The 13318-nt window shown below is 45.7% G+C and overlaps 1 protein-coding gene across 1 annotated transcript in view; it reads right to left on the bottom strand.

Moving 5' to 3' along the window:
- Positions 1 to 8518: 8518 nt before the first annotated feature.
- The window catches only part of Prr14l (proline rich 14 like), a 55163-nt gene continuing 50363 nt past the window's right edge, over positions 8519 to 13318 (bottom strand). The window contains exon 9 of the mRNA XM_042666234.1: positions 8519 to 12588. Coding sequence (XP_042522168.1) covers positions 12312 to 12588 — 277 coding nt within the window. The 3' untranslated portion in view covers positions 8519 to 12311. The remainder of the gene's footprint in view (positions 12589 to 13318) is intronic.

Raw genomic sequence — 13318 nt, 5'->3', positions numbered from 1 at the left:
TGTCACAGCTGTGTTGCCAAGAAAGCCGCAGGCCAGCGCTCTGGGAATATCTGGAAATACAACCAGTCCTCAAACTAGAACTTGGGGGCGGGGGTGTGCTTGCTCCCGCTGTCGAGTCTTCAATAGTACCTGCCATGTTTAGAGAACGACAGCTAATCCTTAACATCTCCAGTTTGAAAGTGAGGTTCCTATGTCTGGAGGTGTAGATCATTTGTCTAGCAAGTTTCAAGGCTCAGAATTTAAACCCCAGTCGGGGGAAAAAGTTAAGCAGCACACCAAAGACACCTAAACAGATCCAAAGTCTAAAAACCCTCTGGAGGGGTTAGTGAATCATGCCTATAATCCTGTCTACTCAGGAAGTCGAGCTCTGACAGTTCGTAGCAAGCCCAGGCAGATAAATCCCAAAAGACTATTGTGTCCAGATGAGCAAAAAGCTGGAGGTGTCAATCAAGTGGTAGCGCTCCAGCGGGGAGCAAGAAAGGAGAACAAGAGCAAGAGCCTCTGAGTTCAAGCCCCATTACCAATATGAGTCCGAAACCCATAATCTAAACAATCTTCTTGTTTAAACCCTTCGCCTAGAAAATGGCTGGATTTAGGTCCAAGAAACCAAGTCCTGATTTTTCCTCTGCTGAGCTACTAATCAGTTTTCACCAGATATTTGACACATGAGAATGAATATGATCCAGGCACTAGTGACTCCTGCCTGTAATCCTAGACACTCAGGAGGCGGATCACTGAAGATCGAGGTTCAAAGCCAGCCCAGGTAAGAAAGTCCGTGACTTTTTTTTTTTTTTTTTTTTGGTCGTGGGGCCTGAACTCTGGGACTGAGCGCTGTCCCTCAGCTCTTCAGCTCAAAACTAGCACTCTACCACTTGAGCCACAGCACCTCTTCCAGCTTTTTCTGCTTATGTGGTGTTGAGGAATCGAATCTAGTGCCTCATGCCTGCAAAGCAAGCACTCTACCACTGAGCCACCTTCCCAGCCAGAAAGTAGGTGACTCTTATCTGCAGTAAACCAGGAAACTGGAAGTGGAATTGCATAGTTCAAACCCCGTGTGTGTGTGTGTGTGTGTGTGTGTGTGTGTGTGTGTGTGTGAGAGAGAGAGAGAGAGAGAGAGAGAGAGAGAGAGAGAGAGAGAGAGAGAGGGAGAGAGGAGAGAGGAGAGAGACAGGAGAGAGAGGAGAGAGAGGAGAGAAGAGGGGAGAGAGAGGAGAGAGAAAGAGGAAAGATAGAGAATATGCTGCTTGAGGTCATTTCTGTATAATTATCCAAGTTCAATTAGCTAAAGAGAACCTAACAGGTTTCATATTGGAGAAGACATATTTCCCTCCATTGTACTTTTCAGAAGTCTACAAAGAAAAATAGGATGTGAATGTTTTTGAAATACATTTTCTAAGTAGATAAGGTCAAAGTAGATTATTTGCATTGTTTTGGGAAGGAGAAGGGAAAATGATAGAAGGGGTGAGACTGTTGCAATATATTCTAAACAAGTAGAAATATAACAATGAAATCCTCCCTCTATAACTAATGTAAGCTACTAAATGGGAGTGGCTGGGGAAGGTGGCTCAGTGGTAGAGTGCTTGCCTTGCATGCATGAGGCCCTGGGTTCAATTCCACAGCACCACATAAACAGAAAAAGCCAGAAGTGGTACTGTGGCTCAAGTAGTAGAGCGCTAGCCTTGAGCTGAAGAGCTGAAGAACAGCTCCCAGGCCCAGAGTTCAAGCCCCATGACCGACAAAAAAAAATAAAATGGAAAAAGCTATTTGAAAATGAAATACATTTGGGAGAACCAAGCCACATGCAGAAGAAAGAGTTGGACCTAACTACTCAGGAGGCTAAGATTTATCTATCCTATCTATTTCATCCATCCATTCATCATGCATCATCCTTCTTTATTTCTCCTACCTTCCTTTTTTTTTGTGGGTCCTGAAACTTGAACTCAGGAGGCCTGCGCCTCTCTGTGCTCAAGACTAGTGCTCTACAACTTGAGCTACAGGGCCACTTCAGGCTTTTTCTGGGTTTATTGGAGACAAGAGTCTCAATGGAGGTCCTTGCACAGGCTTGTTCTTTTCCTTGTCTCTCCTTCCTTCCTTTTCTCTCTCTCCCTTCCTTCCTTTCTTTCTCCCCCCTACACACCTTTTTTTTGTAACAATGTGAACTCAGGGCCACTAGGCAAACTCTTTGCCACTGAGCTGCATTCCAATCCTCAGTGGCTTTCTTTCTGAACAGTCTGTTTGTGAGTGCTGTGGGGGGGGGGGGGGGGGGCTCAGTGGCTTTCTTTCTGAAAAGTCTGTTTGTTAGTGCTGCGGAGGGGGGGGTGGGAGCCAAAGCACATCTTTGTAACTTAAGCTAACAAAGCTATTTATGAATTCCTGAATCCTTAATATTTGCAAGCTCAATATAATCCCTCTTCGTTTTGGTATTACTATTTCCTCTCTCCCTCCCTCTCCCTCTCTCTCTTTCTCTCCCTCACCTCCCCCTTCTCTCTCTTTCTCTCAATCTCTCTCTCAGTTGGTTATGAGGCTTGAACTCTGGGCCTGGGTGCTGTCCCTCAGCTCTTCAGCTCAAGGCTAGCACCCTACCACTTGAGCCAAAGAACCACTTCCAGAGGTTTATTGGAGATAAGAATCTCACGGGCTGAGAAGGTGGCTTCAGTGGTTGAGCGCTTGCCTTACATGCTTGAGGGCCTGGATTCGATTCCTCAGCACCACATAAGCAGAAAAAAAAAGCACTGTGACCAGATCCAAGAAGAAAAAAAAAAAGGAGAAGAAGAATGAGTTCACTTACATAGTACTTAGAAACAATCCCTTCAAAGTCTAAATCCAACTTGTGGCTCTGAAAAAAAAAAAAAGTAATGCAGGCAACATGAAAATTGCTGGTTACGTAAAATCCTCCAAAGGTTTTTGTCCCCCAGTAGAAAATAATCCTAAAGCATTATTATAATCCTCTCCCACCTGAATTTCAAGGATGGGAAATTCAGAAAAACAGGATTTCCTGTGTGCAAGTCAGCTTTTTCCATGACACTGACAAAATAGGAGGAAAGGTTTATTGGGTCTCATGGTTTTGGAGATTTTGCTCTATGGTAGTAGGGTGGCCAACTATTTTGGATCTGAATCAAGGCATCAAATAATGGCAGGAGTATGTAATGGGTGGAAGCCTGTTTCATGGCAGTCAGGAAACAAAAAAGGGATAGAAGGGTCAGGGCTATAATATCTTAAAAAACATTCTCCCTTCAATAACTTTTTCCCACTAGATCCCACATCTATTCCTTCCTTGCTTCCTTCCTTCTTTCCCCCTCTTTTTTTTTCACTCATTCAACTTGATTGCTCAGTCAGGGCTCAACCACTTGAGTGACACCTCTGGCATAACTTTTGTTTATCTTAGCAATAGAGTCTTGTGCACTTTTGTGCTTGGGCAAGCTTCAAACTACGATCTTCTGGATCTTAGCCTGGTAAGATTACAGGCATAAACTATTGACACCTGGCTTTCATTGGCTATTTTCAAGGTAGGGTCTTTATGTCTGGGGCAGCCTGAGCTGTAATCCCTGCCCATCTATTTGTGGCTTTTCTTCATTACTGTGATGACAGGCATATGCCACTGCATCCAGCTGCTGTGCTCCATACATGGGGTAGACTCCATACATGGGGTAACAAGTTGAGGCTAACAATGCCCAGCCATTAGATAAGATGGAGTCTTACAAGGCTTTTATTGTATGTGTGTGCACGTGTGCATACATGCTGGTCCTAGGGCTTGAACTTAGGGCCTGAGAACTGTCCATGAGCTTTTACTTGCACAAAGCTAGTGCTCTACTACTCAAGCCACATCTCTACTACCAGCTTTTATTTTTTAATGGTTATTTGGAGATAAGTCTCATGGACTTTCCTGTCTAGACAGGCTTTGAAACTTGATCCTTGTATCTCAAGCTTCCAGAGTACTTAGAACTACTGGTGTGAACCACCTGTGGTTCAGCAAGTATTGCAAACCTTTTTTTCCCCCAGTTCTGGGGCTTGAAGTCAGGGCCTAGGCACTGTCCCTAAGCTTCTTTTGCTCAAGGCTAGCACTCTACCATTTGAGTCATAACACCACTTCTGGCTTGTTCTGTTTATGTGGTACGGAGGAATTGAACCCAGGGCTTCATGCATGTTATGCAAGTACTCTACCACTAAGCCACATTCCCAGCCCTGTAGCAAACTTTTTTTTTTTTGTCAGTTGTGGGGCTTGAACTCTGGGCTTTTGGCGCTGTCCCTGCACTCTTCAGCTCAAGGCCAGCTCTACTGCTTCAGCAACAGCACTTCTGGTTTTCTAGTGGATTTTATTGAAGATAAGAGCCTTACGGAAGGCTCACGCCTGTAATTCTAGCTACTCAGGAAGCTGAGATCTGAGGATTGTGGTTCAAAGCCAGCCCAGGTAGGAAAGTCTGTGAGACTTTCTTTCTTTCTTTCTTTTCTTCCTTTCTTCCTTCCTTCCTTTCTTTTCTTTCTTTCTTTCTTTCTCTTTCTTTCTTTCTTTCTGTCTTTCTTTCTTTCTTTTCTCTCTCTCTCTCTCTTTCTTTCTTTTTTTGTGGTAGTGGGCCTGAACTCTGGGCCTAGGCGCTGTGCCTCAGCTCTTCAGCTCAAGGCTAGTGCTCTACAACTTGAGCCACAGCACCTCTTCCAGCTTTTTCTGCTTATGTGGTGCTGAGGAACCGAAACCAGGGCCTCAGGCATGCAAAGCAAGCACTCTACCACTGAGTTACCTTCCCAGCCCCCATGAGACTTTTTTTTTTTTGGGGGGGGGGGTCCGGTCATGGGGCCTGAACTCTGGGTCTGGGTGCTGTCCCTCAGCTCTTCAGCTCAAGGCTAGCACTCTACCAGTTGAGCCACAGCGCCACTTCCAGTTTTTTTCTTTTTGCTGAGGAATCGAACCCAGGGCCTCATGCATGCAAGGCAAGCACTCTACCACTGAGACACCTTCCCAGCCCCACTTTCAGTTTTCTAGTGGTTTATTGGAGATAAAAGTCTCACGGGGGCTGGGAAGGTGGCTCAGTGGTAGAGAGCTTGCCTTGCATTCCTGAGGCCCTGGGTTCAATTCCTCAGCACCACATAAGGAAAAAGAAAAAAGCTGGAAGTGGTGCTGTGGTTCAAGTGGTAGAGCGCTAGCCTTGAGCTGAAGAGCTGAGGGACAGTGCCCAGGCCCAGAGTTCAGGCCCCCATGACTGGACTCAAAAAAAAAAAAAGAAAAGAAAAGAAAATGAGCAACAGATTAAATAAAAAATTCCCTTATGGTTAATTTCTCTCTGGCTCAAATTCAATGGGGACACTTACATGATCATGCCCTAGACGGCAGTCCTGGCAAACTCCATTATGTCTCACCCTTAAAATTCTCTTCTTAGCCAGGTGCTAGTGGTTCACTCCTGTAATCCTTGCTACTCAGGAGGCTGAGACCTGAGGATCGTGGTTCAAAGCCAGCCTGGGTAGGAAAGTCCATGACACTCACCTCCAGTAAACCACCAGAAGTGTAAACCACCACTGGAAGTGGTGCTGTGGCTCAACTGGTAGAGTGCTCACCTTGAACTAAAGAGCTGAAGGACAGTGCCCAGGTCCAGAATTCAAGCCCCATGACCACCACCCACAAAGAAATTATCTTCCTCCTTGCAGTCCAATCCCCACCCCACCCTTAGTCTCAATACTTACACAACAGCATCAACCAACACAATTACAAACAGCAATGAAGGCCAAATACAATACCATTTGGTTTGGATCTTGTCAGGTCCTCAGGACACCACAGTATGTTGGGCTTCAACTGACAGTGATGGTTGTCTGTCCCCTCAGTGGTGATGAGCTCCAGGATTTTCTATGGGCAGCTGTTTCATCTCCCTTCCTGTTCCTCCTCCTGCAGCAGCAGTCCTGTAGCAAGGGTCACTTGTGGGGTCACAAATCATCAGGCAGACAGGTTTGAGAGAAGAGGCCCATCTCAGGCTCCCAGGGAGCAAGCACTATAAATCACAGAAGTGTCCTACTCTGGGAGCCAGCATGACAAGGGTCTGCAATTTATCTCACATAAGATGAACTGGATTATTTGAAAAGGCTGGGATGGCTCTTGAGGCTTTGATTTTTTTTTTGTTGTTTGTTTGTTGTGGGGCTTGAACCCAGTGCCTGGGCACTGTCCTGGAGTCTGTGCACAAGGCTAGCGCTTTAGTCCTTGAGCCACAGTGCCACTTCTAATTTTTGAGTGGTTAATTAATGTTTCATGGGGATCTTTCTTTCTTGCTTTCTATTTTTTTAACTGTATTGTCTTTTCTTTTTTGGTACTGGGGATCGAACCCAGGATGTTGCACTTGCTAGGCAAGCGCTTTGCCACTGAGCTACATCCCAGCCCTCTTGCTTTTTTTGTTGGTCATTGGGCTTGAACTCTGGGCCTTCAGCTCAAGGCAAGCACTTTACCGCAGCACCACTTCTGGTTTTCTGGCGGTTAATTGGAGATAAGAGTCTCATAGACTTTCCTGAGACATTTTCCTGAGCCAGCCAGGGCTGGCTTTGAACCGTGATCCTCAGATGTCAGCCTCCTGAGTAGCTAGGATTACAGGCATGAGTCACCAGCACCTGGCACAAAATGTACTTTACATACATCTATAGAAGTTTAACAATGAAACCTGTTCAAATTGTTTTGAGGGAGAGATGGGGATAAACGGAAAGGGTGAGCTTGATGCATACCTGTATATGTGTATGGAATTATCAGTCATAATGACACTCCCACAATGATTCCATTAACTAATGTCCACCAATAAAAATATCTTAAAAAAAGAAGAGTTGAGGGCTGGGAAGGTGGCTCAGTGGTAGAGCACTTGCCTTACATGCCTGAGGCCCTGGGTTCGATTCCTTAGCACCACATAAGCAAAAAGAAAAAAAAAGCCGGAAGTGCAGCTGTGGCTCAAGTGGTAAAGCACTAGCCTTCAGCTGAAGAGCTGAGGGACAGCGCCTAGGCCCAGAGTTCAGGCCCCACGACCGGACCCCCCCCCAAAAAAAAAAAAAAAAAAAAAAGAAAAAAAAGAAGAGTTGAGTAGCTCACTCCTGTAATCCTAACTACTCAGGAAGCTAGTAAGATCTGAGGACTGATGGTCAAAGCCAGCCTCAGTAGGAAAATGCAATTGACCACACACACACACACACACACACACACACACACACACACACACACACACACACACACACACACACACACACACACACTGCTGGAAGTGGACCTGAGCTGTATTAAGAGCGTCAGAAAAAAAACTGAGCCAAGTGTGGCAGTGAATGCTACAATCCCAGTACCAACCTTGGGTGAAAAACAAAACAAAACAAGAAAAGTGCCAATTCATAGCAGGTATCAGTGACTGTAATCCTAGCTACTCAGGAGGCTCCAATCTGAGAATCACAGTTCCAGCCTGGAGAGACAAACCTGAGACACGTGTGTGTGTGTGTGTGTGTGTGTGTGTGTGTGTGTGTGTGTGTGTGTGTGTGTGTGTGTGTGTGTGTGTGTGTGTGTGTGTGTGTGTGCCAGTATTGGGGCTTGAACTTAGTACTTTCACTCACTTTTTTACTCGAGGCTAGACTTTTACTTTTTCTTTGCCAGTCATGGGGCTTGAACTCAGGGCCAGGGCACTGAGTTTCTTTGTTCAAGGACAGCAATCTACCACTTGAGTCACAGAGCCATTCTGGCTTTTTCTGTTTATGTGGTACTGAGGAACTGAACCTAGGGCTTTGTTCATGCTAAGCAAGCACTCTCCCACTAAGCCATATTTCCAAGCCTCAAGGCTGAATCTATACCATTTGAGCCACAGCTTCATTTGACTTTTTTGTAAAACTTTTTTTTTTTTTTTGCCAGTCCTGGGGCTCTAACTCAGGGCCTGGGCACTGAGTTTCTTTGTTCAAGGTGAGTGCTCTACCACTTGAGAGCACCACTTCGGACTTTTCTGTGATTAATTGGAGATTAAGTCTCTCGGACTTTCCTGCCCAGTCTGGCTTTGAACTATGATCCAGTCTCAGCCTCCTGAGTAGCTGGGATTACAGGTATGAGCCACCTGTGTTGCTGTGAAACCCAAAAATCTATTAACTGGCAAAAAGCCAGAACTGGAAGAGCTATGATTACAACAGCTCAAGGCCTGGAGTTCAAGCCTTAGTACTGGCACCCCCTCCCCCACACAAAGCAAAGAATTCTAAATAAAAACAAAGTAATACTATAAAAACAACACAAAACCCCAATTGAGCACCGGTGGCTCATGCTTGTAATCCTAGCTACTTTAGAGGCTGAGAACTAAGGATTACAGTTTGAAGCCAGCCCAGTAAAATAGTCCTGGAAAGATTCTTATCTCCAATTAACTACTCAAAAATCAGAAGTGGAGCTGTGGCTCAGTGGTAGAACTCTTAACCTTGACCAAAAAGAGCTGAGAGACAGAACTCAAGCCCTGAGTTCAAGACTCAAAACTGACAAAAAAAAAAATCAAACTCTCATTACATAACAGTAAAGGTCTAATCACACCATAAGAACAGAATCTGAAAGGTGTTCAAAAAAATTTATTTCCATAAATTAATACATGTAACAGTGGGCATTTGGGTCACAAACTACTAAACAGAAAAGGAACAGCAGGGACATCCTGTATGCCAATGTTACCAAAAATGTACAAATTTTCACTCAACTATTGACCATGATCATATAGACACTTGAGGCAGCTATTTACTGGCCCAAACCCCAGCTCAAGGAGACACAGAGGCCACTCACCGAGAATTGAAGTTCAATCCAGTACCAGAGAAGAGCTTGTGCTGACAGCTGACAAGCACCAAATCTGAGCATGCTGTGCTGGGTGGCAGGTGACAAAAGACCCATGCACAGCCCACTTTGTCTTCCCTGTTCCCTGTGGGACAAGGTTCTAATACTGAACTGTGATTCTAGCCACATTGTCTCCTTCCCTAGCCAGCGGTATGTAACTCATTTAGTTCAGGAAAGAGCCTTCTACTGATATGAATGCAGACAATGATATTCTGCACATCTGGCCAATTATTTATACTTTGGATATAGCCACCTACACTGTGGTTATTTAAATGGTTCTTTCCATGATGGGGGAGGGGGGGAAGCTTACAGAAATCAAACTAAACAAGGGTATGAAAGAAAGCACCAACTGCACTCGTCCCTCCCCAGGTAATGGGAGAAAAGCATCACTGCCTAAAGGTTGGTCTTTCACAGATCTTGTGATGTACATGGTACAGACGAGAGGGAACCCCAGCTTGGAGATGCTCGGCTGTACTGTGACCCTGGACCTGCTGTCCTGTCTTCACCCTGGTGGCCGGGTGGCCAGGGGATGAGTCCCCAGGGAAGGGATGTCCAAAGTGGGATCTGGAGTTGATCAAAAGACCCCTTTTTAGGCAGAACTGTGACATAATGTCATGATTTTTTCACAGCTCTTAAGAGGAGCACTGAATTTGGGGATTCACAGCATGAGTTTCTGAGCTCTTTTGGCTCCACGTAAGGCAAACGCTACATACGTGTTTCCACGGCACTTCCCTCTCTGCTTTACCAGGCAATGAGGTACGTCCAAATTAATGCAGAAATGAGGCTAGGAAGGAGGCTAAGAGAGGAAAAAAAAGAGATGGGAGGGGAGGAAGTTGGTATGGGTAGAAATGGAAAGATGGGCAAGGAGTTGGGCACAATCCTGACTGGACCTGAGATTTCTCCTCTCTTCCCATGGCACGAAAACACTAAATTTCTGGAGGTGTTATACTTCTGTAAGTTGTATTTAATGCTAACTTCCTACTACTTGGGGTAAGTGAGAAACTACCAGCTCCCAACAGATTTCCCATTGTTCTGGGCAGGTGATAGGCCAGCAGCTGACTAATGTCTCCTGCTGTGGCCAGAGGCTGTATGTTCTACTGATAACCCTGACCCTGGCTCATCAGCGGTGAAACCAGATATTGGCTAAGCTCAAAGGATCAACTTCAGGTGAGTATTGAAGTTTCTAACAGGGGGGCTCCTCCTTGGCCCCCTGAAGAGCCCTCACTACAGAGCAAGCCAAGAATTACAGGCAGGTTGGGCAAGGTGGCTCATGCTTATAGTCCCAGTACTTGGGAGGCCAAGTATAGTTCCAGGCCTGCCTAGGGTTACACAGCCAAGTTCCAGCAAGGCCAGCCTAAGCTACAGAATGAGACCCTTTCTCTAATAAAACAAAATACAACCAAAAATCAAAGAGTGGTGGGGTTGGCCCCAGAGCAGCTTTGCCCTACATTCCTCTAGTCCTCTGGTCCAAGATGGCCATGTTCGAGATCACTGTTCCTGGCGCTTTCAAGTATCATGACTGAGGACCCAACATGAAAGATCTGTCTTGGTGGTGGTCCTACGGCTGAGCCCACCTCAACTCCTGCCTCAGCTGACTCCCCGCTCATTGATGAGTGCCACCTATGTATGCCCTTCCTGCAGCAAAAGGGCAGAGAAGCAATATGAGAGGCTGGAAACCGGTTTGGGAAGGGAGAAGTGTTGAGGTGACACACACAGAATGTGTCCATAGTGTCTGGACAAGGTATAGAATAAGAGAATGTGGTCCCCATCGTTCAGAGCCAGCATGGGAAGCCGGTGCCTCTCGTAATCAAGTCAGGCTATGACTACAGCAGCCCCAAGGATGAGCAGGCATGATATCGCAGTTATAGAAAAGGCAGGCCTGGAAGACAGACTTTTCCTGTTTAGGTCAGTTTTTCTACTCCAGAGTAGCACAAACAACCTACAAAGGAAAGGCACATAGAGATCCCTTCACCCCCCACCCCATCTTCCCACCAACAAATGGGGAATGCAAGAATCCGAGGAGAGTTGTCAGCCAACACTTCCGGACAGCACTGCTTGCTCTTCTCCATGAATTCCATCAGCGGCTGCTTCGTGGCAGTGGTTCGGGGGAGGATGAGAAGAGGTAACCAGTGTCTTAAGGGTGCCTGAGCATCTCACTTGCTAGCTAGGGAATGTTCTTTAAACCCTTAAAGAGACAGAAACACACACACACACATGCGCACACACACACACGCACACACGCGCACACACACACACAACAAAAAGATACAAGGAGAAACCACAGGAGAGGAGGGGTGGGGGAGGGAGGCTGGCACACAGGGAAAGACTACCTTTAGGCCTACTAAGTCCTCTCACACACACACACACAGAAAGCCAGTTACTTCTGGCAGTTGACACTTCTAGTAGGTCTGACCCAAGACCCAGGGTACACTAGGTGCCCTTAAAACAGGGTCGGTGGTAGAAATTTGGGGACCCCATTGTAAGCATGTGTCTTAGCATCTGAACTATGACCTGACTCTCTCTCAGTCTTAGAGCAGGCCACTGGGACAGCTCTTGCCAGGAACCACGGTGCCCAACTTGGCTCTACACCAACACTGCAGATAAAGTCACACTCATAAGCAGACAGGATTGAGAAGACCGATGGAAAGAGCACTACCCTCATGAGCTACACTAGAAACTGGAGATGAGGAGGGACGGCTTGGAACATATGAATGAGAAAATGTCCCTGTGTGAAGATAACTGATCCAATGCCTGCGAATAATTTATTCTCTTAAGACATGTGTTGTCTTTCTCCTCTTAAAAACTGTTTGAAAATCACATTTAAAGGCCCCAGACATGCAGCAAAAATACAAAAGGATAAAAATAATAAAAAATAAAATACATGAAAATCATCAACACCACAACATTAAAAAAGTGCAACTTACTTTGAGTGGGGCCTGATTGGCTCCTCTGGCACTAGTGACCCAAAGTCACAGAAGGGAGAAAAAGATGCAAAAAGCACACACACACACACACACATACACACACAGGTCTCAGGCAGACAGACTCAGAAGGATTAGAAAACATCATCTCTTCTTGATTACTGAAATGAGCAGGTGAGACCACACAGGACAGGAGGCTGGGACCCCCTCCCTAGGCCAGGCTTTTGAGTAATCTTGGTCTAGCACCACCGTAAATGAAGTGGAACTTTCATGTGGACGTGCAAATACTGTGAGTCCTCGGAATCCTAGTGTTGCTTAAGATGCATGAGCTTCTTTCCCCATGGATGGCAGACCCTTGCAGGCGGTGGCCAGACACCACTGAGGACCATTTCCAGGAGAACAGGAGCATTCCTGAGGTTCTTGTACTCAGCAGTAGAAGTAGAGGACCCTCCTTCACCAGCTTTTAAAAAGACTGCACCTCAAAATGGATAAAAATTCACCAAATGGGCGTCGTGAGTGGTTTAGGTGTAGGACAAAATTAAGAAATCTCTTCCAGGGAGGTGCAAAAAATTCTCAAATTGGATCTCCAACAGGACTGTTTCTCAGCAGCCTGATGACTGCTCCTTTTCCTCTTCCTTGGCAAAGAAGGTCTCCAGTTCCATCAGCTTCTGTATCAAAAGAGCATCCAGCTCTCGACCCTGCAGAGCCGCCTTCTGGGCCCTGGTGAAGCTGCCTGTCAGCTTGACTTTACCTCGAGCTTTCCTCTTTCGAGGGACTGTAAAATCCTGAAATTCTAAAACTCGCTTCCTTTTCTGTTGGCTGACTGAGATTAGTGTACCATTCCGTTCCTTGGGTTCCTCAAAGATGGTCTCTAAACACCTGAGGATAGACCACAAAACAAAATCAACAGATGACTTACAGGGCTCCAACACTTCCCGTCAATAGGGAAACTGGGGTATCATAGGTTGTGACCAGATTTAAAGGCCTCATCAGTGGGAACCAAGTCAACATGGGCTCACTGGTGAGAATGTAATCGGCCAGTGGGGAGCGCTGTGTATCAATGTGACCCATACTGACATGCTGATAAGGACCCACTGTTAGAAACTGAATGGATCCAATGTCCAATCAATGGGAACCAACTGATTTAATCTACAAGAAAAAAACAAAAACCAAAAACAAACGAACAAAAGAATCCTCAAGACCGAACAAAACAAATCCTATAAAAACAGTCCTTCTCGGATTTGGTCTATAATTTGCTGGTCCATGTCATTTATCTCGAACTGTAGTGCTGGTGGCTAGTAACTGTAACCCTAGCAACTCAGGAGGAATGAGGTTTGAATCCAAGCAATTCTTTAACTCCAAGCCCCAGTACCAGTAAACACACATACACACCAAAGGAAAAAAAGCTTGCTTCAGTTTAGTACAGAGGTATGCCGATTCATGTGTCAATGGCTATCTAGTACATTCCATTGTAAGGATGGATCAAAATCCATTTAGAATCTAGTAATGGATATTTCAGGTCACAATATAATGGTTTAATCAAAATGTCATAGAGCACAGGTACAAAAGGACAGGTACAAGAGGACTGGGAAGGTGGGTCAGTGGTAGA

This window comes from Dipodomys spectabilis, unplaced genomic scaffold (assembly GCF_019054845.1).
Source record: "Dipodomys spectabilis isolate Male_0828 unplaced genomic scaffold, ASM1905484v1 ptg000363l, whole genome shotgun sequence".
Lineage (NCBI taxonomy): Eukaryota > Metazoa > Chordata > Mammalia > Rodentia > Heteromyidae > Dipodomys > Dipodomys spectabilis.
Note: the sequence above shows the minus strand (reverse complement) of the source record. Positions and strands in the feature narration are given on the sequence as shown.